The 27,396-nt window shown below is 43.9% G+C and overlaps 1 protein-coding gene across 1 annotated transcript in view; it reads right to left on the reverse strand.

The window, feature by feature from the left end:
- CARMIL3 (capping protein regulator and myosin 1 linker 3) overlaps positions 1-27,396 on the reverse strand; it is a 1,019,681-nt gene that overhangs the window by 498,724 nt on the left and 493,561 nt on the right. Inside the window, exons 11-13 of the mRNA XM_078644900.1 lie at positions 14,045-14,139; positions 11,069-11,155; positions 2,253-2,362 (exon numbers count right to left, since the gene is read on the reverse strand). Coding sequence (XP_078501026.1) covers positions 2,253-2,362; positions 11,069-11,155; positions 14,045-14,139 — 292 coding nt within the window. The remainder of the gene's footprint in view (positions 1-2,252; positions 2,363-11,068; positions 11,156-14,044; positions 14,140-27,396) is intronic.

The following is a 27,396-nucleotide window of genomic DNA, read 5'->3' on the forward strand; positions in this document are numbered from 1 at the left end:
CCTCCAGCCTCAGTGGCTGTTGCAGAATACTTGTTTAAATTGACTGCAAAGCACAGCATAATCAACATCATAAATAGGCTCAAAAGGCAGCATAGTGAAAACACACAAACACAAAGGGAGTCTGAATCCGTTTTTTTTTTCTGTGAGGTGTGAATTTTCCTGTCGGGTTCATAATATATAAAAGAAGAAAGAAAAAAGGATATTAAAATGAAATTCTAGAAAAGCAGCAATAACTAACAGAAACTACAGCACGATCACTATTCTAATAGTAGCTTATTTAGCAATAGGTAATGTGAATGTATTTCTCGGAAACAAATACGTTTTCCAACTGCCTTTAAAAAAAAAAGTATGAGGTCTGAATATTGCTGTTTTTTTTGGGAGGGAGGGGGGGGGGGGACATCTCGGAATTTCTTACCCTCAGCCTTATGAGATTTGTCACCCTTTCGAGTAATTTTTCATTGGAAAAGCCAAACCTATCTGACTCACAACTATGAGCCAAGAGTCAAAATCTCAGATAATCAGGGCTGATTGACCTCCTTTAAGGACAAAGTTGATACAATGTTCCATACCCACTAATCACAGTATTAGGTGAATTTTATAAAGATAACTGTGTTGGGATTGACTGGTCATCTTAGTGAGTTTACAAGGAAAATTCTGGACCTGAAGGGGTGACCCTCATTGTTTTCAACAACTACCGCTTTATTTGCTTGTCTAAGGAAAGTTTGCTAATTTTCCCAATCTTTGGGGAACAAAAGTTTGAATATGTTAATATACTCATACAATATAATTATGTTAGGTCTAATCAATATCGTATGGTAAAGGAAATTCACAGATGTGAAAAGCATTACAAAGCAGAGCGTTCTGTGAATTAATCTAGGAGAAAAAAAATAATGGTCCTTGGTACAAGTAATAAGATAAGTAACTTCTCATATGTTATAAATATGAATAAGATCAAGACCATAAAAGAGTACACTTATATGGGTATGCTAGTTAGTCAGTGTGAATCTCTCGTCTAGGGCTCATACAAAAATTATCCTCCTTTCGGTTTGGTTTATTACACTTTAATTCTGCTATTGCAAGTCAGAAAACTAAAGCTTTGCCCCAGGGACATACGGTAAAGATTTAGCTGATTTTATTGGATGTATGACGTTATAACGCATACTTTTACTCCGCAGACCATTACAACGCGACTTTTACTCCGCATACCGTTACAACGCATAGCGCCTTGGGGCGCTGGATAGTGGTAAGTATAATTTACTATTCTAACTCCAGTCCCCGTGGACCCTAGGGAAGGTGTTGGATAGTAAATTATACTTATCCCCTATCCTAGAGCGCCCCCCAGCGCAATGCGTTGTAATGGTATGCGGAGTAATGGTCGCGTTGTAATGGGTCTGCGGAGTAAAAGATCCGTTGTAACGGGTGTATACCATTTTATTGCATGGTTCAGTGTATTATGGAAGGAATATCTGCAAATTAGGACGAGCCTTTCCATCGAAATGCTTCATATACAGTTTGGTATGTTAGATACAATCTGTCGGCGGTGTGCTCAGATTCTGAGAACATGGAATAGTAACAGGCAAGAAGAGCATAGTACTTTAAAACATGTAATGTATTAAACATGGTATAAATATGAGGCAGCTTATACCTTCTCAAAAGTAGCAAAACAGGATGCATTCTTTTGAGCATTACAGAGTAGAGTGAGGGTGCATTTGCTTTGGGGTCTTTACGTTATTTTTGGCCCAAAACCTCATAATGGGTAAAAGGTTTGGAACTCATTCATTGCACTAACATTTAAAACCTAAAAAGAGTGGATATAGATTGAAGAATACAAGAGGCCTAGCCGATATTTTGCAGGACCTCACAGGTGAGGGGTGCAGGAGACAAAAAAACAAGTATCCAGCTATGCTTGCTGGGCCGTCATCTTAATGAAAAACCGGATTTAATAAAATGTGTAGAACCCGGATTCCTTTTTAGGAGGGCTGAAGCCCTTTGATCCGTTGCCAAGCATTACAGAATGCCTTAGAAAATATAATTCTCCTTCATCAAGTCTATCCTGATGTCTGTATATGTGAGACAAGAAGTGCCTGTGCAGGTATTTACATTTGAGACTCTAACTATACATAGGCAATAATGTGAACGTTTGCAAAGAAGTCCCCAACCCCTCACTGAAGCAATATTTGCCCAATCTCCTCTGAGAAATGAAGCATGTCAAAACTGAATAGTAGAATTATCAACATCATGGAATAACTTACATTGGCTTCATCTGTAGCAAGAAGGCCCGAATTTTTGCTCAGATCCAAGTGAAGAAGAGAGCTGGCGAAACCTGGATTTCCCCCAATTGCCTGGCACAAGTATCCTAAACCTATTCAGCAGAAAAGGACAAATGAGACTGATTACTCAAAGAAGACTACCATGGTCGTTGGGCAACTGGAAGCATAAGATAGCATTTCATAATATTACAAACGTTTTATATGCACATTTGCTGAGCTAACCAGTGCTACTGGAAATTAAAACAGCTTCCTCACTCCTGCTCCTACTTCTTGCCAGTCTACTCACCAAGTCTGAGCTCTTCTTTTTTGTTCCTTCATTCAAAAAGGCAGACTCTGTTCTTACTCTTCTGAAGAAGCCAGCCTTCAATATTATAATCCTCCTTCCACGCAACCAAGGTTGTCGCTAAAATATTCCAACATATTGTTCATTACCAGCAGAATCACTTAAAGGCTACCCATACTCTTATGTTTTTCCCCACCTGAGGTTTTGTCCTGTCCATAATACAGAGGCTGCTCTATTTCAGACGTATAAGTTTATTTTACACATTCTTGCTATTACGTGGTCTTTAAGGCTCATATTTCTCAATAACTTTTTCAAGTCAGGTCCTTTCCTTAACATCTTCTCCGTAAGCGTTTAAGAGTTATGCTTCCTCTCTCTATTTTTGCTGCTGCTTCTCTTTTCTTTCTGTGAGAACAACATTGCCTTTATTTTGAGCACTTTGTCTCACTTTTTACTCATCTCTCACATAATGCCTTTACTTACCTGTTACAGCTACTCAAGTCAAGTCAAGTCAAAGATATGTATATTATGATCGTAATCTTTAAACAAGAGCTAGAGGCAATACCACAAGTTAAAATATTCCCATAAAAGGTGATAAAACATGTACAAAATATTCCATTATAGGTTAAAACTCATACACACCCTTATACATTACAAACCAACACCAATAAAATGGCACTTATAATAAAACTTATTATCACATTAAACCACTTTTCCTTTTCTTTAGATCAGGTATATAATTCATTGGTTTAAAATTCATATAATCCTAAAAATTACTCCTGGCTTCTTAGAAGGCTCTGGACCGCCTTTATATATTTTCCTAGGGCAATAGCAATCTTGATAGTGGGCATTTCTGTTAGGAGGTTGGCCGCCTGTGCCCTTGTTCTTATATCGTATTTTAAAAATATTGGGCGCAGCCACAGTTTCCGCTGTTCTAATAATGTTAGGCAGTCTAGAAGGATATGCACAAGGTCTCCTTTGGTGCCCAGGTTACACCTGCAGCACCCTTTATGATCTAACATTTTTGATTTAAGATCTTTATTTATCAACCATGGATTGATCCCAATCCGCAATCTTAATATCACCTGCCTTTAACAGCGATTTGGAAGGATATCTAAGTAGGGAAACCAGTTTTCATTTAACCAAGAGTTCATCATAAATTCTACTGACTTTTTCTTCGCCAGATAGCCCATATCAGTCTTTCTGGATACTTCCTTCCCATTAAATTTCAGCTCACTCTTAGTACAGACGATTTGTTGCGTTTCCTGGCTCACCTCCACCTTTAGCCTTTCACAAACCTGCACCATTCTTTCCCTACAAGCTTTTGCCCATTTTAGGTCACTATTTTAAATCTCTTTCCTACACCATTGTGCAACTTTTTGACCTTCTGTATCTTCCAATCGTTTCCAGAGTCTGATTAACGCAGTTTGTACTTGTACCTCACAAGACTTTGTTCCTATTTCTATTCTTATTGCTTGGGCCATGGATGATTGTGGGAGAGATAAGAGGCTTTTCAGGCATTTCCCTTCCACCAAGTCCCAGACTCCCTTACCGCTCTAATAAAGGATTTCTGCTCCGTAAAGGACTTGTGGGGGTATCATTGCGTTAAAAGCTTTTAATAGTGGACGGTGTGACAGATCCCCATAATCCCGATTAAACATTTTTAGTCCACAGATTGAAGTATGAGCTTTTGCTTTTTGGGCTTCCAGATGTGTACGCCAGTTTAGTGTCTTATCGAACCATATCCCTAGGTAACGGTATTCTTTGACCGTTTCCAGTTTAAGATCACCTAAATACCAATTAAACTTACTTGCCTTTTTACCAAAGCATAAAACCTTTGTTTTGTCTAGGTTTACTGTTAAGAATTTGCTAGCACAGTATACATTGAATTAGTTCAACTTTCTTTGGAGGCCTATCTCGGTCTGGTCTACTATTACCAGATCGTCTGCATAAAGTAGTCAGGGCACCTTTTTTCCGTCCATTCTGGGACTTGCGCTACCCTCAACCTCTAGGTAGGCAGGTAGGTCTGACAGGAATATGGAGAATAACTGTGGGGCCAGAACACAACCCTGTCTCAAGCCGTTTGCAATGGGTATTTTCTGTGTCAATGACCCCACAGTATCCCTGATTACTTGGGCCCAGTTTCCTCGGTGTAGTTCTTTTATTATTGTCAGTAGGTCTTTGGGAATTTTTTCCTTCATTAATGTTTCCCATAGGCAGTCCCGATCTACTGAATCGAAAGCTGCTCGGAAGGCAACGAAACAACAGCATAACTTGCCGATTTGTTCAGTTGACTTCTTTGCCATTGCCCACAATGCGAAGCCGTGGTCTATCGTGGAGTGCCCCTCCCTAAATCCTACCTGTTCTATGGGTACGATTTGAAACTCCTTAACCCATGCGTTAAGTCGATTTAACACGATTTTTGAAAATGCCTTCTCTCCTATGTCTAGGAGATTAATCAGTCTGTAGTTTTGTGGTGCATCCATACTCCCTTTCTTATGGATTGGCCTGATTACTGCGCCATTCCAATTTGGTGGCATTATGCCTTCTGATAGTATTATATGGAACATCCGGGCAAAGAATCCTGCCCACCACTTTACCTCTGACTTTAATATTATTGCGGGAAGGTTGTCTGGGCCTGCCGCACGAGTTAGCTTCAGTTCTCTTATTGTATGCTCTACTTGCTTTTCATTAAACTCTGATTTAAGATCTTCAGATATTTCCTGCCACTTTCGGGGCTCTACCTGTCCTCGAGGGGCTCGTGCCCCATACAATTCCCTTATGTACTCCTCCCAGGCTGCCTCACTGACGACACATTTCATTTCTCCGTCTGTTGGACCAGACGCTGCCTTTACCATTTGTCTTAGATTTTTATTTTCAATTGCTTCTAACAGGTTTGACAAGCATTTCTCTTTATATGACCTTTTTGCATCATTTACCATTTTTTTAAATTCTGATTCAGCTTGTTTATACATTTATTTCTCTCTTGGGTGAAATTCTTTTTTTGCCTTCTTTGTGCTGACCGTATCTCCCTTTTTTTTGATTGACACTCGACAGAGAACCATTTTACTCGACTGACCGGGGGTTTTGTGCTATTCTTTTTATCCTTTTTTAATTCTATTCTTAGACACTGAACTACTTGGGCTATCTTCTCTATAAAGCATTCCAAGCTTCTTCTCTCTAAATCTTCTGATTCAACTTTAATTTGCAGAGCTTTCACTTTTTCCTGGTATTCCTCAGTGAGTCGTGTCGTTACACATTTAGGGTACTCGACATCCTGTGGGATCACTTTGTCTCTAGGCATCTTTCTTCCCCCAAATATCTTTAACTGTAGTAGATTGTGGTCACTAAATTCTTTTTGGTCTATCTTGAATTCCCGTACTAGAGGGAAATTCCAAGCTGGCATAAACATGTAATCAATTGGACAATTCTGTAGACCTATTTTAAAGGTCTTCCCTGCTGGGCAATCTGTCTTCATTCTGCCATTCAGACATAGGGGACCCCTACCTCCTAGAAAGTTTACTAATTCTGTCTCCTGTTTCGAGGGCTCACATATTGGAAAGCTAGCGTGGTTTATTCCATATACATCTCACAATTCTCTATTCCAGAGATCGGCCTTCTTTGGGTTTAGCTTGTGATTAAAATCCCCCATAATTATCAGTACATCTGATGCATAGTTTTCTAATGAAAGGTCGACATCCTCTTTAAAATATCCCATCTCACTCTCATATTCTGCTGCATTATCCCACTGCATATAAACATTTATCACAGTCAACATTTTGTATTTCGTTTCCAAGGTCAATAATTCTAGTCTGCAAGCCTGTAACCATTTACATTTCATTTTTAACGATGTTACTTCTCTCAATACTTTTGTTGAGACTAGAGTCATTAACCCCCCCGATGGGCGACCAAATCTTTTTCTCGTGGCCGGACGGCTCAATTGTAGATATTCTTCGATGAGTGGGGTTTCGTCGCATGTCCAAGTCTCTTGTAGGCAGGCAATTTCCACTTTGTTTACTACTTCCTTTATATATTCTCGCTTTAACTCATTGCCTAGGCCATTTACATTCCATGTTAAGAGACTTAGACATTGTGGCACCCCCCATCCTATTCTACCTCACTTAAGCCACCCTCTTCAGCCTCTTCCTCCGTATATCTCTCGTTGGGGTCTCCCACATAGCTTCTACTTAGACTCCAATTATCCCATGAGGCATCCTTTCCTGTATTATTTATCACTATATTCATGCGGCTACAGTCTTCTTCGTTATCTCTTAATAACTTCACTTGTCTCCTCCCTAGACCTGCGTGGCAATTTAAAAAGGTACTGCCTGAGAGGACTTTTACTTCCCTCTCTGGTATTACCCTTATTCCCACTTGGGTTATCTCACTAGTCGCTTTTAGAATTGCCATTTTTACCAGGTCCGAGTGAAGTGACACTTTTGTTATTTCCTTACCCTTTTTATTTTCAACAAAGCCTACCTGCCTCAGATCGTTTGTGCTGATCCCACTCAGGCTACTGCATTTGGCGAATGCAGTCAGAATCTGCGCCCTATTTAGGGGGTTCATTTTTCTAACCATTTTTCCCCTTTGCACAGCCTGTATCTGTTCCAGGTATACCCATTTATTGTTATCCACCTCTAGTAATTTCTTGGGAGTTTCGTGTTTTAACTGACTACCCTTTGATCTCCCTGGGGCCATCCCTTTACTTTCCCCTCCTGCTGGTTCTCGAGGTTGTGAGCTGTCAACTCTTTGGCGACTTTTGGGTTGTCCTGAAGATATCTTTACTTTCTGGTTTACGGTATGGGTTGTTAGGGGTTTCTCCTCCAACTCCTTACTACTCCGCCTTTTCCTCGATACTATTGGGGTCTTAGTTATTTTAATCTCCGATTGCGAGGGTCCAATCGGTACACAGTTCGGAGCAAATGCATTTAGGCCTGACTGTGCCTCCCCCTCCAGTTTCTTCCCTTTTCTCTTTGTTGATATGTTCGGGACCCGCTTCTTGCCTACCCTATTTCTAGTAGGGGCCACTACATACACACCACGCCTTTTTATCAGCATTGGGTGTCTGGAGATATATACATTATCTAATGCCTCTACAGATTCATTCACTATACTTTGTTCTATGTGCTGAGGGGAAGCTACTAGTTTTACCACGTTTGCCTCTGCAGATTCATTCTCCACGCTTTCTTCTATAGGCTGGGGGGTAACTACAGGACTTAACATATTTGGCATTTGGCTCTTAACCCCCACCAATTCCTCTTCAATCTTTTTTAAAAACAGTTTCTGAGCTTTCAACACTCCATTATTTGACAATGTTCCTTTTAGAATTCCTTGTAATGTCTTCTGTGACATCAATATTAGATCCATCAACGAGGAAGAGGGCGTTACAGAGAGGACCGAGTCCTGTGGGTTATTCCTTTCTGAATTGGCTTGACTTCCAGTTCTTATAGCGTCCTGCTCGTTTTTTTTTTTGGCCATTTAGATGCTGCAGAGCTTGATCTGGCGCACCTCCCCAGACAAAGCTCGGGCTCTGACTTTCATTTCCTTTTTGCCCTTCATTTTCTGAGGATTGCAGCGAACACATTTTTGGCGATGATGAAAGACGAGGTGCTGCTATTTGAAGATTTTGACTGAAAAGGGTGAAGTTTATCAGTATAGGGTCCTCCCTTCCTTCCTCTATTTCTTCTTCGGGATATTCTCCCATTTCTTTCCTTAACTAATTCTCCTCCTCTACCCCCGTGTTTTCTCTGACCTCCGCGCCATTCTCCTCCTCATCTTCCTCGTATTCCAAATTTATTACCGGCTCTGTAGATTTGTAGTGTTTCCCTACAAAGTCCTTTATAGACTTGGAGACTGCCGTGTTATCTTTCCGCTTTGAAGTGCAATCCCTTTTGGCTTGCGGGACGTTTTTAATTGCCCTTTTTACTTTTCTTTTCATGCGTCGCCCCTTGCTGTTGTCTATGGCGGAGGCCTGGCTTTCCTGGCTCTCTTCCAATGACACTGAGCCCTCCATTAACTCACTCCTCCCTGGGCTTTCGTCTTTGCGCAATTTTTGCTTTCTTTTCGGGGCCATCTGTTACATTTGTAGTACACTTATCTCTGATGCTTATCTCTGATGCTGCTGTAATTATTTTCACAGCTCAAAATTGACTTGTAAATATGCTAACTCTTTCACTTACCTCTGTTGTGCCTTGCGTCCACCAGCCTGCCTTGCCGAACTTGTTATCCTCTCCCAGGGTGGCTCTCCTGCTTTTCCCTGTGTTCCGGGCAATTAAATCTCCTTCTTAATATGATGATTATAAGCCCAGATTTCGTAGCCTAAATGCTGTCTCGCCTTCCTAAACTGTACCTGGCCCGGCCCCCCCGGCTGCAGGACCACTGTCTAGGGTGCCTTTGATGAATCCTGGTAACGCCGGTGGCTCCTATCAATGCCCGTGTGAGCTCTCCCGCTACCGCTACTCTTCCTTTGCGAGGCTAAGGGGCTGAGGGGTGGCTAGGACATACGAGCATCACGTATCCAATCGTCTCAAAACTTGTCCGGAGCTCCGTACCCCCCCTCCCCCCCCCGCTGTAGATCGCTGTGAATCGGCTCTGCGTTCGATTGCTCAGGCTGCGGCTTCCGTCGTCGGCTTCGGTCGGCAAGGCTTCGGCAAGGCTAGGCACCAACAGAGATTCTCTGTGGACCCTCAACTACTCAACATTGTATATGTTTATTCTTCACATACACAAATGTGTAGCTTGCCTGAACATGTGGTCATTGGGGCATTGCTTTCCAGGCGTTAAACTAGTTTGGCTTTGGTTCTCAAAGATTTTTAAGTTCTGTTGGACATGGGGACTTCTGGGTTAAAAGAAAAATGCTTATTTTCTCAGCTATTTTTCGCCAAAGACTTTAACATGCACTATTTTTTTCTATAGTCTCCCCCAAATCATCAAATTGGCTGCTGGGGTGAACTAGTTGAATAACAGCCATCCTCAATTTTGATTGGGCTAAGTGGACAAAGTGACGACAGATTTTCTTTGTTCCGATTCAGATTTTACCTCAACTTAGTATTGCAAATATGCTTTCAGTAGGCTTTAAGACAACTCCCTTGCTCATTATTGGATGGCTTTGTTATTTACCTACCTCTATGCTGTTGATTCAATGACTTTCCTCCCTATTCTTGTGTTTGGGAGTCAAGTGAGTAGATGCAGTACCAGGGTGCACGGTGTCTTCATTTTTGGCACCCTGTGGGGATGTTAAATGTCTGTTTTATTGTTTTACAGGATTCTGATTAAAGTACAATACCTTTCTAACAACTTCAAGATTGTGATACACATAACATGTCTTGAGGGGCCAACTGTTCCCTCTTGTGTGTATCCTGACTGGACTACCTCCAGTTTAAACTGCTACTGATATATAAGTATTCCAGCCATACTGATAAACTGTTCGGAAGATAGACAATGTGTGTTTATGTGTTTTATATGTGCTGTATTGTGATATGTCATTGTAGGATATGTGAAATAATAAGTTGGTTTATTTTGTTAAAGTGTTATCACACCCGTAACTAAGAGATTGGTTTTTGCTTGTTATTGAAGTCAAATAAATTATTTTTGCAAAGCGACATAAGTACCAGTGATTAGTTGATATTTTCACTGTGAGAGTCACGATGATTTGTGACAAGGCATCCATAAAGAGCTTCTCCTGATTGTCCTTATGGGCAAAGCTAGTGCTTAGTATGAACGTGTGTCAGCATCTCTAGTCTTACAGCTAGCATGCATTTCTGTATTTCACCAAAAGTGGACAAGACCTTCCCCTTAAACATGTTTGCAAGTATGATGGCTATTCCACCCCTTTTATTACTGGCTAAAGAGAGAAGTTGCCGTTTGAACCAGCAGAACCTCAAGCGACCAAAGTCCTTCTTCACTAGGCAAGTCCCCTGCAAGAGAGAGACATCACAACCAGACACCCTATTTAATATCAACATTTATTTGGCTGGGCATTCCGCCCCCAGGCGGTAAGGCTAAGGATCTTGACTGTCTCGTATGGCCACCACACCCGGGTCGACTGATCACTCTGCATGTGAAAAAAAAGAAATACGAGCCTCCCACAACCAACCCAATAAACAAATGCCCAGTTTAAGTGAATAGTGGCACAATATTGGCTAAATGTGTGACAGCTAAACAAAGATATAGTCCGACTTGAGTAGCCAAACAAAATGAGATGCCCAACAGTAGTAATAAGTAGCCCAAAATAGACCAGGAATACTATAAGAAGAATGTAAAAAAAATTACAATGTCTTAGCATTTGCAAATGAAGATATACATTTCTTGTACTGGTAATCTTCATATGTACATACAGAGGCCCAGAGAGCAGAATTCAGACTCTACATGTGCATATCTACATGTTTTAACATGCCACTCACATTGAAATACACATCAAAAACTTATGTCACACATGTTAATATAATGTATTATAAAAAAATAAAACAAATGCAGAAACACGTTATTTTATAAGTATCTAAATACAGAGATACTTTACCTTTGGCTGTGATGGAGGTTTTTGAGAGGTTCAGATGCTTAAGTCCCTTTGGAAAATAAAGCAGCTGCTGGCTTAAACTGAACACTCCTATTAAACAACAAGAGAAATAATGATAAGTCAGAACGAAAAGTTGATGAGCATGGGATTGTACTTAGATTTGGGAAGCATGAAATGGAGTTAGCGGAAACGACAGAGAGATGTAAATAAAGTGAAGAGGCAAGGGACAATACAATTCAGAGTGAGAAGAGGAGAAAGAATAGAAACAGCAGAAGGGATCAAAAAGATATACACAAATTAGATATTTAATGAGTGCTAAAATGAAGTACGAGCAAGGGCTCTGAGGCAACAGAAGTCTTGCAGCACCGTTGACTAAGGGATCCACTCCAGAAATCAGTTTTCTCACGCCACATGTTGGAATCCCAGCAGGTCCAACCAGCCTCACAAACTTCCAAGGTCAATAAAATGAATGCCATTGATTTGGGTAATAATATTAGCAGCAAGATACCCCAGGGGGGGACTGGTGCTTCCCAAATACATGCTGTTAGAAATGGGGGTCTCTAGTTGGCGGGGGTAGGTACCACTGTCCAAATAGGGACCCATGCTTCAATTCAGGGTAAGGAGGAAACCCTCTGAGATAACCCCTGCTCACCTTCTAGGTAGCTTGGCATGAGCAGTCTAGGCTAACCAGAGGCAATGAGTAAAGTATTTGTACCAACACTCACAGTAACACAGTGAAAACACCACAAACTGACTCCACAACAGTTTAGAAAAATAAAGGTATTTAATCTAAACTACACAAGACCAAAACGACAAAAATCCAACATACACAGTTCAAGAATATGGTTTCAAAAGAGTACTTAAGGTTGCGATAAAATAATCCACAGATGCGTGAAAAGTTCACAGTTGCGTCACGTTTAGCCAACAGTACCTTTAGTTGCGACAAAGCGATGCGTTGCTCCTGAGACCTTGGGGAGGCGATGCGACAACCCCGCTGCAGCAGCGGGTGTGTTGCGACGAATCTGATCTGTATGGGGAGGAAGGCCGACTTGTATGGATTCCGGTGCGTAGGCTCCGTAGGAAGTTTGTTCTCACAAAGACACGATGCGACGATCTCGTAGGGGCTGCGGCGATCTCCGGGGCGACGATGTGCGATCCAGCGGCGATCTCTCTCTCGCAGCTCCTCGATGCGATGGCTCTGCGACGACGTTCACAGTTACGTGACGCGGTCCGCAGGCAAGTGGTGCGACGATCTCACCCAGCGACGACAGGCTCTGTGATGACACTCGCAACGATGGTAGTCTTCCCGCACCGGTCTTGTGGGTCCCACAAACGAAGGATGCAACAGGCGCTGCGACGATCTCGGCCTGCGCTCCGTAGCGAGCAATGCAATAACTTTTCTGTAGCAAAGTCTTTAAAGCTTAGTTTCCAGGTTCACAGCACAGGTACAACTTCCAGATGCACCACACATGGGCCACACACTCCAGGAAGGACAGAACTCTCTCAGTAGAGCTCAGGGGAAGCTGGGGGTGAAGTCCTTTTGTTCCTGGGACTTCAAAACAGGGAGCCAGCTCTTCTCAGGGCCTTGGAGATTCCTTCAAGCAAGGGGACACAGCACAAAGCAAAGTACTTCCCCTCACCTTGGTAACAAAGCAACAGCAGGGCAATCCAGCAGAGCAGCAGCTGGACAATCTTCCTTCTTCAGTTTCAGCTTTCTCCTTGGCAGAGGTTCCTTCTTGATTCCAGGATGATCTAATTTTCTGTTGTCAGGGGTCCTGTACTTATACCCCTAAAAGTCTTTGTTCTCTTTGTGCAAGTGGGCCCTGAGCCCGGTCTGAACCAGTTCTGGGTGTTTCTTGAGCACTTTGTTTTCCTAGCTTCTGCTTTCCTTTCAGAGTGAGGGGCAGGGTCGTCAGCCGCCCAGCAGGAGGTGGAGCCAGCATTGTGGAAGGCAAGCACAGCCATATTCAGGCCGAGGTGCTATCTCCTCCCACCACTCAAGTTGCAAATGCAGTCATTCAACCTAGGGCTGACTCAGCCAGCCTCCTGGGGAGTCCCCAGCCCCTGTCACTCTCAAACCAGACAGTCAATACACAAACAGGCCAAGGCACACAGGAAGGTCAGACAAGAGAACAGCAACTTTCTAAAAGTGCTGTTCTCAAACACAGGATTCAAAAACAACCTTTCCTAAAAGATGTGTTATTAAATTCTGAGTTCAGGGATACTATACTCCTATGTCCTATCTTGTTCCTATGGGAAGAAATGCTGGTAGCCACTGTCGCCAGCATCCCCCATGTTAACCTATGGAGCAAGATAGCCTTAGAATAGTGAAAAACGAAAATGGCTGTAATTCACTACCAGAGCATGTCACCTGCACCAGTACATGCTCTACCTTTCACATCCACTGCACCCTGCCCAGGGGGGTACCTTGGGCCTTCCATAGGGGTGACCAATGTGCACAAAAAGGGAAGGGTTAGGCCTGGTCAGTGGGGACACGGACCAGGAGGACATGGCAGTTCACAGACTGCACACAGGCACTGCGGTGGCAGGCATGAGACACAATTTTAGGGCTACACATGTGGGTGGCACAATCAGTGCTGCCGGCTCACTAGTAGCATTTGTCATCACCAGCCCTGGCACACCTAGTGCACTTTACTAGGGACTTCTTGGTGGTACAAATATGCCAATCATGTATATCCAATCATAATAACAATTTACACAGAGAGCATATGCACTTTAGCACTGATCAGCAGTGGTAAAGTGCGCAGAGTCCTATTGCCAACAGCCACGGGTCAGGAAAAATAAGGGCGGAAGAAGCAAAAAGTTTGGGGATGACCCTGCAAGAAGGGCCAGTTCCAACACATGCAATATGTAATGCAACAGATTCAGAGTGTAAGGAGGTAGAAAAGGGCAGCTTGGTAAATGAAAATCTGGAAATGAGATAGAGACATACACAGGAATATTGACGCAATAGCTTACCTTTGTCCTCCAGCTGATTGTGCGACAGGTTGATTGAGTGGAGAGTTGTGTTGGGGTTCTCACCAAAAACAGCAGCCAGTTTCAGTGCAAAATCACTAGGAGAGAGGATGTTAAGATAAGGGGATTATTTATGAAGAGGAGGATGCGAAGGAAGTCTGGACGCAAGGGAAAGGGTGTGAATTCGGGGAGTAAGGAAGGAAGCAGTGTGGAGGCAAAGGAGAGGAAGCAGGGAAGAAATGAGACTGTGACTGAAATAAAGAAATATAGAAGTTCAGAATAATAAAAATGAAAGGGCGAACAAAGAAATGAGAAAGAAGAAGAAATGAAGGGGGGGTATAGCAGGGATGATAGCATGAAGAAGAAGGTACAGGGGGGGGAAAGGAGACATAGGATTGCTCTGTCACCTCCCAAGTAGCTAAATAAAACTAATCAACTGTTCTGAAATGTATTCTCAGCCAGGATACAGTATGGGAACAGACAGATCACTGAGACAAACACAGCAGATCAACCTGTCATGCTCCTGGTTGCAGCAAGGTGAAGTAAAGAACTGGCAGAGAGGAGTACCTCAACTCGAGGGTGGCGGATGTCAGGCGTCTGCCAGAAAATGGAGAAAAAAACACGCCTGACAATCTTGCAGTTCCACCATGTCATTTAGAAGTGGGGCAACTGCAGTGTTTCTAACTCAGTTGAAATTGCAAACATTCCAGGGGTGAGCTGCACGATACCAGAATGGGTTGCTCGCTCTCATTGGGGGAGGGTGACCATCATGCATTACCCATGCTCTGGCCCGCCTGCGTAGCATAGCCTGCTCCGAGAAGGAAAATGTATAATGGCTAAGAAATGCAGGGAGAAAACTGTGTGTGCATCTGGATTATTATTGTTTTACCTAAACTTCTGCTTTGGGCGGTTTGGAGTGATTGTATGTTGTGCGGTGACCATTGATTCCTTATTTACAGGCTTACAGACATGTTCCTTTAGGCAAAAAATATGCTTCCATCATATAATTGTCTGGTTGCTATTTTCTGTGTTAATAAGTAATATACAGCTTGGGCTGGATCAACCTATGCCCAATCACAGTAAAAGATGAAGGATGCATAAATAAGTTACCGAGTGAACAATTTCAAGAGTCCCAAGGCTGAGAGAGGTTACTGGGTTCGGACTGTAACTATCAGAGAATTTTACCCCAGGGGTTTATCCTTACTAAGAGCGGAGAACTGAGCACCATACAACCCCCTTTATCAGTTGGAGCTCAGGGTATTGAAGTCAAGCAGTCCAAGGCTTACTCAGGGAGCAGCTCACACCAAACATTGTCTCTCCCAGCGCTGCCAATGAAATCATCACAGTCCTACAAGTGTGACAATTCAGTCTATTCCAGGCCCCTAAAGCTATAAGAATGGCTCGGGCGACAGTCAATAGTCATTTTATATTTACCTCAAAATGACTATTGACTATCGCCCCAGCCATTCTTATAACTTTCGGGGGCTGGAATAGACTGAATTGTCAACAACGGTTCTTGTGCTCATCTTTAAATTCAACAGACAGCACCACCATGTGGCAGACTGTTCCAAGCGCCGGTGTTCACATTTAAGTGCTTGTGCCTAACACCAGAAACGATCTGCTCAAATTAACCACAGGCCGGTGTTGGCTTGGACTTTGAAAACTCAACAAACCAATTAATCAGGTCAATAACTCAATGTCCAGCCTGTGCTTGGTCTAAAAAATGAAAAAGTATGTTACTTGAATGACACACATTACGCAATACTGAACATAATGGTTTCAGGAGAAACAAATTAAACAGGGCATTACTAATACCCTCCAACCATTTAACCGGGGAGTCAGCTTAGTCTACTCCCATGGAACAAATGAGTAAGATACTTCTTGTCCCACAATCTCCTAATTAGCCTCTGGGGATTCCGCTTTGGGAGAGCATGAGAGGTCAGAAAGTCCTATTAGGTGACCACCTAGGTCGTGGAACTAATTCTTGCGATTTTCTCCTCCCTGATAGAATGAACCGCTGTCGCCTGATTGCAGGTTTCCTTGAGTTGCACAGTACCTTTCACTGTCAATTTGATTGTGTAGACTCACAACTGAAAACATGCCTAGCAACCTCAATAGATTAATGTCCAGACAGTTACTTTTATGGAAAAGTTAATATTTATGTATGAAGACAAAGTGAAATACGGCACACAATTAATATAACACACATTGTCTTCACGACTTTCAGTATTCAGAAAAGGCATTTACGAGTTGTGAATGCCCTTTGTGAATACCGAAAGTCGTGAATGTAGACTTTCGTCTCACTTTACCTTTGTGAATCAGGCCCAAAGTGTTCATGGTCAGAAGTTTAAAGATTATTTTTTGCAGATTATAGCCTTTTGTATGTTAAATATTTTTAGGACAGCCTTCTCCCATTAATGGTCAAGGGGAGGGTGCTTGAAAAACAGCTCGTCTAAATGTGCATTGGGATAAATCTGAACTCATTCTGTTCACGCCATCCACACCAAAGATGGTGAAGGAATGTTCATCTTTGTCAATACATTGCTGCTTAAATTACATTCCTACTTTCCTTGATGGGTGGATTTCCCTCAAAGCAGAGGTAATGCTAGTATTTTTATGAAAGTCTAATTCACAAATGTTGATCTAATGGTACCTAATGTAACACCCGTCATCTGACCAGCAGTGGGTGGTTATTTGTAAAATAAATGGGAACATGTCTATTAAGTACAGAAATAAAATGGTATATACTACATTTGTACCTTAGAGTTATTATACCCTAGAACAATTTATAGAGTATATCTTATGCAAATCGAAGCATACCATAAATGCTCTGTGTTTTATCCTTTCCCTCTCTCTTCTCTTTATCCGCCTGTCCTCTCCCGTACTCCACTGGTTGTGCTCAAAGAGCATCTTTGATTTTCAAATTGTCCATTTGTTGGTTCATAACAGCATTTAACAATGAGGTTTCACGTTTTGGTTCTTATTTATTCACACTAATATATCTTGGTTATCCCTATGGGCCCGATTCACAAAGGAAATTTAAGACAAAAGTCAAACTTTATGACTTTTGATATTCAAAGAGGTCGTTTACAAGCCGTATCTTTATGTCCGCAGTCAGGCTGGAATCTACGGCTCAAGCCGTACTCTCCAGCTTGAGCCTGATCAAGTGTAATCAATGAGTCGGAACATAATTTTTTCAAAAAGGAACATTAGGAACGTGAGATAAATGGTAATGGTCATGAAAATCAGTTTAGGCAGGGAAAAGGGTCCCAGAAAAGTTTGCTCCTTTGCAGTCAACAATTTGAGCTCCCCTTAGTGTTGATTGTAGTGGTACACCAAACTTTGGAGTAACACTACAGTCAACACTGAGGGGAGTGCAAATTGTGGACACAGTGTGCACAGGACCCACATCTGGCATACCCATCCCACTTAGGGTGACATTCTAAAGTTTACAAAAAGTGATTGATGAAATGCTTGAATTAATATTAGCCACTGGTGATTACTCGGGCCACATTCCAATCCATCGCTATTTTGCACACCATGCCACCTCAGTTTGGACCCAGCTATATGCAAATGAGTGCTCCAAAGGGAACAGTCCAGCCCTAATTGCCAAGCCAGGTCCTCCCCGAACTAGAACATGAGCAACCCAGGACCAGTTTTGCCTTTGTTATAGGCTCATCAGTCGAGCATAGCTTGGTTGGTGTGGCCGGCAACTAAGATGGCAGTCGCAACATTATGAGGTCAGCGCCAGCCCTCATGTAAATCCGTCATTATCCACTCCTTCCAAAGTTGCTGCTGTTCCCTGGCCTTGGAAGCTGACACTTTCAGGGCTGAGGATGGCATGTTGCAGCAAAGAAGCAAGTTTGAAGTAGAGCGATGCTTGTGGGCGGAACTGGGTGATGGAAGCCGCTGCTACTACGACTGGCCCCATCAGACACCAGATGAAAGCGCTGGCCTGGATAACGATGGGCGAAGACCTTAGGGACCTGGAAGAGCCCCTCCTCCAACTCAAACACAGGCGACCACTGGCAGCGCGCGTGCCAGAGGTTGGATCCCAGCGAGGCCAAGCTTGACAACAATGGCAGCCCACTCCTACCCATTGTTGCCTGGGAGACTTTTTCTTCCCCACACCGAACATAACACCCGCTGCTAGGGATTGTGGGGCCAAGCAACAGATTGAGCGCTCCCCCTCCCCAAAAGACACAGGAGACCTCTTGTCTGGGCCTGAAGCACGGGTGAGACGCAGAATGCAATATGGACCCGGAAGTGAGAGGGCCTGTGACACATACCCTGGTGGCAGCTGAGCCCTGAGGCAAGGACAGACACGTGGGGCAAAGAGGCGCATGACCCTTGAGCGACTGGTCTAGTAAATACATAGCCCTCCCCTGAAGGGGAATAGAAGTCAGTGGGCCAGATGAACCGCTTTGATGGTAGGACCCCTGTTGAGACTTCAGGGCCTCGAGACTGAATGTTCAAACCCTGGAGACCAAAATAGAGGAGCTTAATCAGGACATGTCCTTTCTGTGCCAGGACCTCTGCCACATGGTTGAGAGGGTCACAGAGGCAGAGGGGAGGTTGGCAACAGTGGAAGAAGAGACACAGGCCTCACAGGATGTGGCAACAGCCCTCCAGTAAAGAGTCAGCCTTCTGGAGGCCCATGCTGAAGACGTGAGGGGCAGTCTAGGAGGAATAATATACATATTGGGAAGTCCTGAAGAGCATGGAAGGGCCCTGGTCTACGAAATTCATAGCGGACTGTTTGTGCTCCTGAATGTGCCTCTTCCAGATCCGTATTAGGTGCCTTTCGAAGTCCAGTCCTAATGATACGTAGGTACACAGCAGCAGGCCTCTCTGGTGAACACAAAATAATCACCTGGAACGTGAATGGGTTTAATGAAAAGATCAAGCAGGGGCAGTCTTGGCATATGCTAAGAGGTATCACCCAGCAGCACTGCTCCAGGAGACTCATCTGATGGGCAAGAATTGTTCCCTCCTGGGATAACACGGTCTGTCATGCAGGTTGAACAAGGAGTTCTAAGGGTGTGGCGATCCTACTAAAAATACGTTCCCATTTGTTGTACACGGGATACAGACTGACCCCCTGGGGAGATTTGTGACAATTAGCGGGACACTTGAGGGATAGCCCTAGATGCTGGGAAGTAAATATGCATCCCCCAAACTACCGGGCGAGATGCGAGTGTTTGCGCCCCATTTGACAGCGGCTACACCTAATTTCACACTGCTAGGTGGCGACTTCAATGCTGTGATGGACCCAGGTGGAACACGACATCCAATCCGGGGCACCACACCCCCTTGGCTGATGCGTTGGATCTGGTGGATGCGTAGAGATGGCAGCACCACACTGAACAACAGTACATGTTCTACATGTCCCCACACAACACCTCCTCCCATTTGGACTACTTCTTGCCCCCCCCCCCCCCAAGGTGAGCTTGGTCCCACGAGCACAGGTCCTTCCCAGAGGTCTTTCAGACCATTCCCTGATACTTCTGACGATTGGGTGGGGCCAGAATAGAGTGATGGGTTTAAAGAGACTAAATGCCTGGTGGTTCTTTGACAGAGAGTATGCAGAGGACATCTGGGAAATGATTACCAAATATTTTGAGATTAACAAGGGCACTGTCTCCTCCCCAACTACTCTATGGGAGGCTTCAGTTTGACAAGGAATGGCCTTAGCTGTTGCAATAGACATAAGGTGGAGGAGGGATTGAAGCTTGAGGGTGATATTACTGAGCTTGAGCGGGCGGCTGCAAATTGCAATGTCCCCCTCTCCCGCGGTGCACAGCGACCTTGTGCAGGCCCACCTCACCTTGAGGCAAAAGCTCCTAGACTCAGACTGTACTGGCAACACTCGCAAGGGTTTGTCTATGAAACAGGAGATCAAGCTGCCACATTACTGTACTGGTTGACGGTGGCCTCACAACCCTATAGCTTAGTGACGGAGCTGCAGTCAACAGGGGGCGACACAGTGAGAGAGGCAGATCTCCTAGTAAGGGATTTGTGTCACATTTTCGGGTCCTTTATGCTTGCCGGGTGCCTCCTGCCCCCGAGCAGCATAGTTGCATCATACATGACCTGCCTGTATGTAAACTCAACGCTGAGAAGAGCTCCGACCTAAATCAGCCACTCACTGCGAGGAGATTCAATAAACAATATCATCCACGCCCTTGGATAAGACCCCCGGACCCAATGGGTTCCTATTGGAACTGTACAAACGGTACTCCTCCTTGCTGATTCTTCACCTCTTAGCTCTATAAGAGGACATATACGAGAGAGTTCCAGAGAGATCTTCAGGAGGCTACCATTACGGTGACCCTCAAACCTGAAAAAAAACGCTGATGAATGGGGGTCCTTCTGCCCAATCTCTCTTATCATTCTTGAGATAATTCTGGTAGCCAAGATCCTGGTCACACGCTTGTAAATGGTGGTCTGCTCTGTGGTCCAGCCGGACCAGAATGGCTTTATGCAAGAAAAGGGCACTAGGCACTGCCTTCAGCAGTTGCATGTGGTCCTTGCCTGCCTGGACGAACTCGAGGAGGATATGGCGCTACTGCTAGTTGATACAGAATGGGCTTTCAACTCAGTGCACAGGGTTTCCTGCAGGCAGTCCTACAAAAGATGTAATTCGGCCATAGACTCAGGAAATGGGTATCACTTCTGTATACTGACCTATGAGCCCTGGTCAGAGTGAATGGAGCCCTACCACAGAAATTTCCCATAGAGCGAGGGATGTGGCAGGGGTGCCCATTCTGTCCATTGTCGTTTGCTCTTGTGATCATACTCTTGGGGAAGCTTATTAGGGTGGACGCCAAACTGGATGGTCTGGAGAAGAGAGAGGGAACTATACGCCGACGGTAAGCTCCTTTTTCTGTGGCAGCCCATGTAGATGATTCCATGGCTCATGGAGATTCTAGCAATTTAGAGGGACACTTCAGGGCTCAGGGTGAATTGGAGGAAATCGGCACTACAAAGCGGCAAGTTTTACCTGCGGCGCAGTGTGGTGGTGACCAGCTGAAGACTGCCAGGAGGGACTACAGTGCCCAGCAATCCTTGCATTGAGAGGGGGCTTGTTTCCAGCTGCCTCCCTGCCACCAACACTAGGAAGTGGCAGGTTTCACCAGCAGCATGGGACGCAGTTTGTTGGGGACCAGCTGAAGACTGCTAGGAGGGATTACAGTGCACAGCAATCCCTACATTGAGAGGAGGGGGCCCACTCTTGTCAGTAAGAGGCAGGGCAGCGTCTACCCACTGTTTTTGGGACATCTGTACCAATATGGGTAAGACTCCGACAACCTTCTATTCTGTGTGACTTGCCCTTCTGCAGCTTTATTTTCTTGGAGATGCACCTTGGCTACTGCAATTAGGTTCCTGGCATTTATCACATATGCATATTGTAATGGAGCCGAAGTGAGTTTGGGCGTGTGTTTGGACCCTACAAATCTTGCCCCAATTGAACTCTCTGACCAGAGTATAGTTTCACTGCACTTAGTTTATCTAGAGGCTTAAGCAGAGTGGGAATAGCTCGAGGTTGAGCTCTTATCTGCCAGAGCTGTTGGTTTCCTGCCATTATATCCCGCCCTCGGACCACCTCTTCTTTCTGTTGTTTAGTCCGTGGGTCTAGGAGCCCTGGTCGCTGGGAAGAGACTGGGTCACATCGAACTCTTCTAGTAGCAGCAGATGGGACATGAGCTACTTATTATATATTAACTATCTCTTAGTGCTGGTTAGTGAAAAGGACTGATTCTTTTTTTAGGTCTGTGGCTGTGGAAGTTAAAACGATTGCACTTAGTGTATGCATGTGCACATAAATTAGTCTATTCCCTGTGTGGGACTTGAATACATTTTTGTATTAAACTAGTAGCTCAACCATAATCTCTGTAACTAAGCGGTAACTGGGGAAGATGCAAGTTGAAAATTCTTCCTAATAATGGGTTTTAATTGCCTGAATTTAAAAAATTGACTCGTAGTTAATCAGGCTATCATCTATGCTACCTTAAGCTTAGTTAGTTGATAATATTATAAATTGTGTTTCTAGGACACTTTTTCCGCTAATAAAGTGTTGTCTTTCTCTTATTGTAATAGGGACGTGTAAGAGCAGTTACTATCACAGTCATTCAAACAATGGAAAAACGGAACGTGAATGGCAACTCCCTGGACACAGAGAACGCAAAAAAACAGCAGAGACATGCAGCGTAAAATTGCAAGCTGGACAAAATAAATTTATTTTGGAAGAAGTAGAAGGCCTCTTAGCTACTAAGGCCACTAAGGTTAAAGGGAAGTGTAGGAAAGTAGGATTTGCTTCTTATGATTCCCCCCATTTTTTGCTTGATGTTACACTGTTTTGACTAGTCTGACTGGGATCCTGCTAATCAGGAACCCAGTCTACCTGCTTTATCTCTAAAACATTATGCCATGTACTTTGGTACACTCCAGAATGGATACTGGTGTACCCTTATAAGTCCCTAGTATATGGCACACATGTACCCAGGGCATAGGTAACCCAGAGGCCTCCCATGGGCTGAACCATGTATTATGCCACCCATGAGAGGCCATGCAAAATGGAACTACAGGTCTGCCATTACAGTCTGTGTAAGCTGGGGTTTGCACCACTTACTTTAGATATAGGTTCACTATATTTATAAGTTTACTACACTTAAAACTTGTAAGTCACCAATATAGCAGGCCTTAACAATCCTGAAGGCAGGGTGCTGGGTTTTACGTGAGAGGATGCCCCTGCATGAGCAGAGCCCCTCTGCAGCCTTCGGAGACCATTTTCCTGGGTCGTCTGTGACTCAGCCAGACATATAGGTAGAGGTGCATTATAACCTTGCGGTAAATGCTATCTTGAAACCGGCTGAAATAAAACATGTTGTGTTTGGTATCAAACACCTTGGAATCATATCTCCACACCAGTAACCAGTGTGGGACATCTGATTCCAGCCTTCTGAAGCGAGCGTCGTGGGGTCACTGGTCTTTTCGGTGCCAGCCTCTCGACCCGATCAGCACAAAATGGATGCTGCCGACCAAAGACACAATTCTGCCCTGCTGCTGCTGAACCAAGCTCGAGCAGAGGAAGGCAGCACAATAGGCATCTTGTCACAGGGAGGTGTGACCAAATCCCAAACAGGATTTAGTGTATTGGGGCTGGGTGGGTGCTCTTTCACAGTGCCTGAAGGGTTGCACCTGGGGCACATTTGGTGTCCCTGTGCATAGTCCAGCTCAAACCAGTTCTGGGAGCCGTTGCCTCCTGCTCTGGCCCGAAACTGGACAAAGAACATGAGAGTAACCTCCCCTTTGTCCTGATCCTCTCCTAGAAGGGTCCCCTGAATCTGTCCAATCCTCTCCTGTGGGTACATAAGGGCATACCTGACTGTAAGACTCTAGATTTTACGTGGACAAGATTCTGCAACAAGAAACCACTGACCTTCGACCATCTGGACACTCTGGCCTTTGCTGGACTTCGACTGGGCCTGACTTTGTCTCCCTCTCCGTCCAAAGTATGGTCTGTGCCCCTTCACCATACATGCTCCGTGCAGGACCTGTGGAGCACTAAGGACAACTGAAGAATCTCCCTTGGGTTGAAGGAGTCACTCCCCGGCATTCGCAGGCACCGTAACGCAACTGACCGGTCTGCAGGTCATGAGCTTCTGGATACTCTGAAGGCTCCAGCAACACAGGAGGTGGGTTCCAAAGTTCGTTGACGTTGAGCTGCCTTCTCACCAAGTTTGAGGTCAGTATCCCTAGTGGGGACCGCATAACCCGAACCATTGTGCACCGCATACTTTTGCAAGTGCATATGCTTGTTAGCGATTCCTAAGCTTGTGCATTGGACTCCGTATATTCCTGATCCCAAGCAGTATTTCCATCAAAGAACTCTGGCCTCCTCATACCGAGTGCTCCGTGGGCTGGTACTTTGTGATCCTGCTCGATGTCCTCTCGCGACTACTGGTCAGTCGACCTGTGGGACCTCTTGAGGGTCATCTGGATTTCTATTGGGTTATCCTGGTTGCTCCAGACGTGCTCTGACTTCCCATTGCTTGGTGAGTTCCCTGGACCTTGCTGCTTGACCTTCCTGCATGGGTTGCTGTTGCCAAGGCTTATTGGTGCTCCAGCCAGACTTTGACCCCTCAGCACTTGACATCCTTCATGGGACAACTTGCATCTGGCTCCTGGCCAACCTCTACATTTCCTGGACCTCGTGGCTGCAAAGTCAAGCATCCCTTCTTCGCACCTGAAGTACCCGACATCGGTGGACATTCGTCTACCGAGCCCCTCCTCACCCTGAAGTGACGCAGACTCTGTCCCCTATGCTTTCAGGTTCCTTCTATTACAAATCCACCCTTGGATACCTACGGACACTTTCTTCCATCCCGGCAGCAGCTCTTCTTTGCAGCCCTCCATTGAAAACGACGGCGGCTTCGGGCACCACTCGAGACCTAAGCACCCTGGAATAGGTAACTCGGGTACTCCGGTTTCCACGGGTGGGGGGGCTCTCCAACCTTTTGAGTTCCAAAGCGTTTTCTCGAAGTCCACCGAGAAGGGTCCTTAAATTTTAAATTGGAACCGCGACTTCCCCATAGAATTGTACCGAGATCGCGTTCGTGTTAGCACACTGCACCCGTCCGGTCCTCCGTGGGGTCCCTTTCTACTCACCTTCGGTGGTTCCTTGGGGTCCCAGTGATTCTACGTGTTCTAGACACTGTTACGACTCCAGTAGTGGTTCTTATGCCACTATTTTAGTACATGGTTTGGTCTCCCCTTTGGAGGCCACTGTGTATTGTGCTACTTACAACTGTTTCTTTGCTAAAGTATTGTGTGCTTTGTGTTGTATCCTCTTGTAGAAGATACTAGAGAGTGTTATCTAAAGACATAAACAAATGTATAACTACTGTGACCTTCTCCTTTCATTTAGTTAATACTAAAGGTGAAATTGTGATAAAACAAGCTCCTTTACATTCCTTCAGGATTAAGCCTGAAGGCTGCTCTCCACAGATACCACTAGGATAGCTTTCTAAAGATCATAAGGGTTATTTAGACTGGTGCAAGGTGTCCACTTTAATTAGTGGACAGCATATATCAGGCCAACTTCTCGCAGGAAGCAGCAGGGTAAGGCTGATATTAAAATCTTTTTGTTTTTTAAAGCAGAGAGCAGGGACACTTTGGCATGCAACATTGTAAATAATGATACCAATACAAAGACTGAGCCTAAAACATCAGCGGAACAACATGATGTGACAGCAACTCAATCATCTGATCCTCCTGGTGCCACATCTGTAATAACGTTAGAAACTCCAGAAGATCCAACTGCACACAGAACCATACCCGCATCCCCCACTTTATTAAAGATTTTGTAATGAAAAGCTAGACAACGTGACAGCCCTGGTGTTAAAGTTTAGCTCTAAATTGTCCCCAACCATGGAGGCAGATGCCACAACTCGCCTTGTACATGATACTAATTTGGGAGGAACTCAATTTGATGGTCTGACAACATGCTCCTCGAATATGCTCTACATAATAAAAATTCATGGGTCAACCATGATGGGCGGGGAGTTGTCTAGGTCCCCTTTGAAAGCTGGTTGCAATTAAATTTTTTTAATGGGAAGTGAATTGAACTCTCGAGAACTTTTAAGGGGCACAATATTGAATGGCCTACATCACGCGAGACAGGCCTCATTAACATCAAACTCAAATAAATACGCAACAAGATCTTCAGGATGGCAAATAGAGAAATTTGATACATATATATATATATATATATATATATATATATATATATATATATATATTATACATATACATATATAAATATATATTTTTTTACATATATATATATATATATATATATATATATATATATATATATATATATATATATATATATATATATATGACAGACGTTCTGAAAATCCCACACGCTACTTGAGAAACTCAAGACTCGCTAACGAATAAAGTCATCCATTGACTTCGAAAAGAGAGAAGCCATAATAAAAGCCAGTAGGTTTAGCAACAATCAGCAAATTTGTTTCAAGTTAGCAGATCACAACTTAGTGGAAGGATTAATAGGGTTGTGGCATAGGTATAGACCTCCCACTGAGTGGTGTATAAAACTTAAAGTTAATGTCATTGACCTCATACCATTCCTTGGTAGTATTCCTAAGCCAAAGTCATTTGCTTGTTACCATCTGTCTACCTTCTTTACCGCCCATGGGGGGACCTGTCTGACCTCGACTGACAACCAGGAAACCAGCTGGTAGTCATTAAATCCCCTCATAATCAAATAGGAATATTTACAAATGATTCTACTTTAGAAATTCTAGATAGAAGAGTGGAAGTAAATATGGTAATACAAGACGCAGTGGCTAATTTGAGTCTGATTGATACTATAAAATGATTGTCTTCGGAATGTTCAGGGCGTAAGAGCAAAGTTGTCGGACCCAGAGTGGGGTACATTTATAGATCGATTTCACATAATTCCGCTGCAGGAAACATGGGCTCTGGAACCGGTGTTTAGATCTCGGTACATTACTTTAGCATCAAATGTAGTTCCTTCAGCTGCGGGAGCACCTTCAGGTGGGCTGCTGGGATGGCTTAAGATGGAATTGTTTCCTAAAGTAAAACAACTTCTATTTACCCTGTAGAGATTTACTGGGTGTTGCTATTCCGACAGGTCCTACACTGGGGGTCGAGTACATTGTAATTAGATATGTTTACATTTGTTCTAGTCAGACAAACCATTATTCAGGGACAGTGACCCAACTATTCCATATGATGGGGTCCATACATCATACCCATTTATAAATTATTGCAATTGATTATAACACAAAATTGCCTGAGGACCTTATCCTGCTTGATTTGATGGAACAACTTCATGGGACAAAGGTAGTTCCAGCTGGCGACATAGATTATAGGGTAAAACAGTCTAGAATAGTCGATCAAATATTGACTTAATCGCATCCCATGACCTGAACATTGTGAATGGCTGCACTAAGTCTGACTGTCCAGCTAGTCCAACTTTCAAACGGGGTTTGTATACTAACAACGTAGATTACATTCTCATGGATCGAATCCTTTGGTCTTCTTTAATCGACATGGTGGTGATACCTAGAAGTGACAGAGACCATGAAGCACTGTGTGCTAATTTCCATGTCAGATCCCTTACAAACTTACAAGCACTTTGTCCTACTGTATCTACAAGGAGAAGTGATATGTGTATAACAGATGGAATGTGACATGGGCTACATTAGGGGGAGATGACAAAGTGCAGTCACAAATGTATACTCTCTGTTCAGAAAATGGCCCCCTTTGAAAGTATAGATTTGAGTGCTATTAACTTTGTA

Source organism: Lissotriton helveticus, chromosome 5_1 (assembly GCF_964261635.1).
Source record: "Lissotriton helveticus chromosome 5_1, aLisHel1.1, whole genome shotgun sequence".
In the NCBI taxonomy this organism is placed as follows: Eukaryota; Metazoa; Chordata; class Amphibia; order Caudata; family Salamandridae; genus Lissotriton; species Lissotriton helveticus.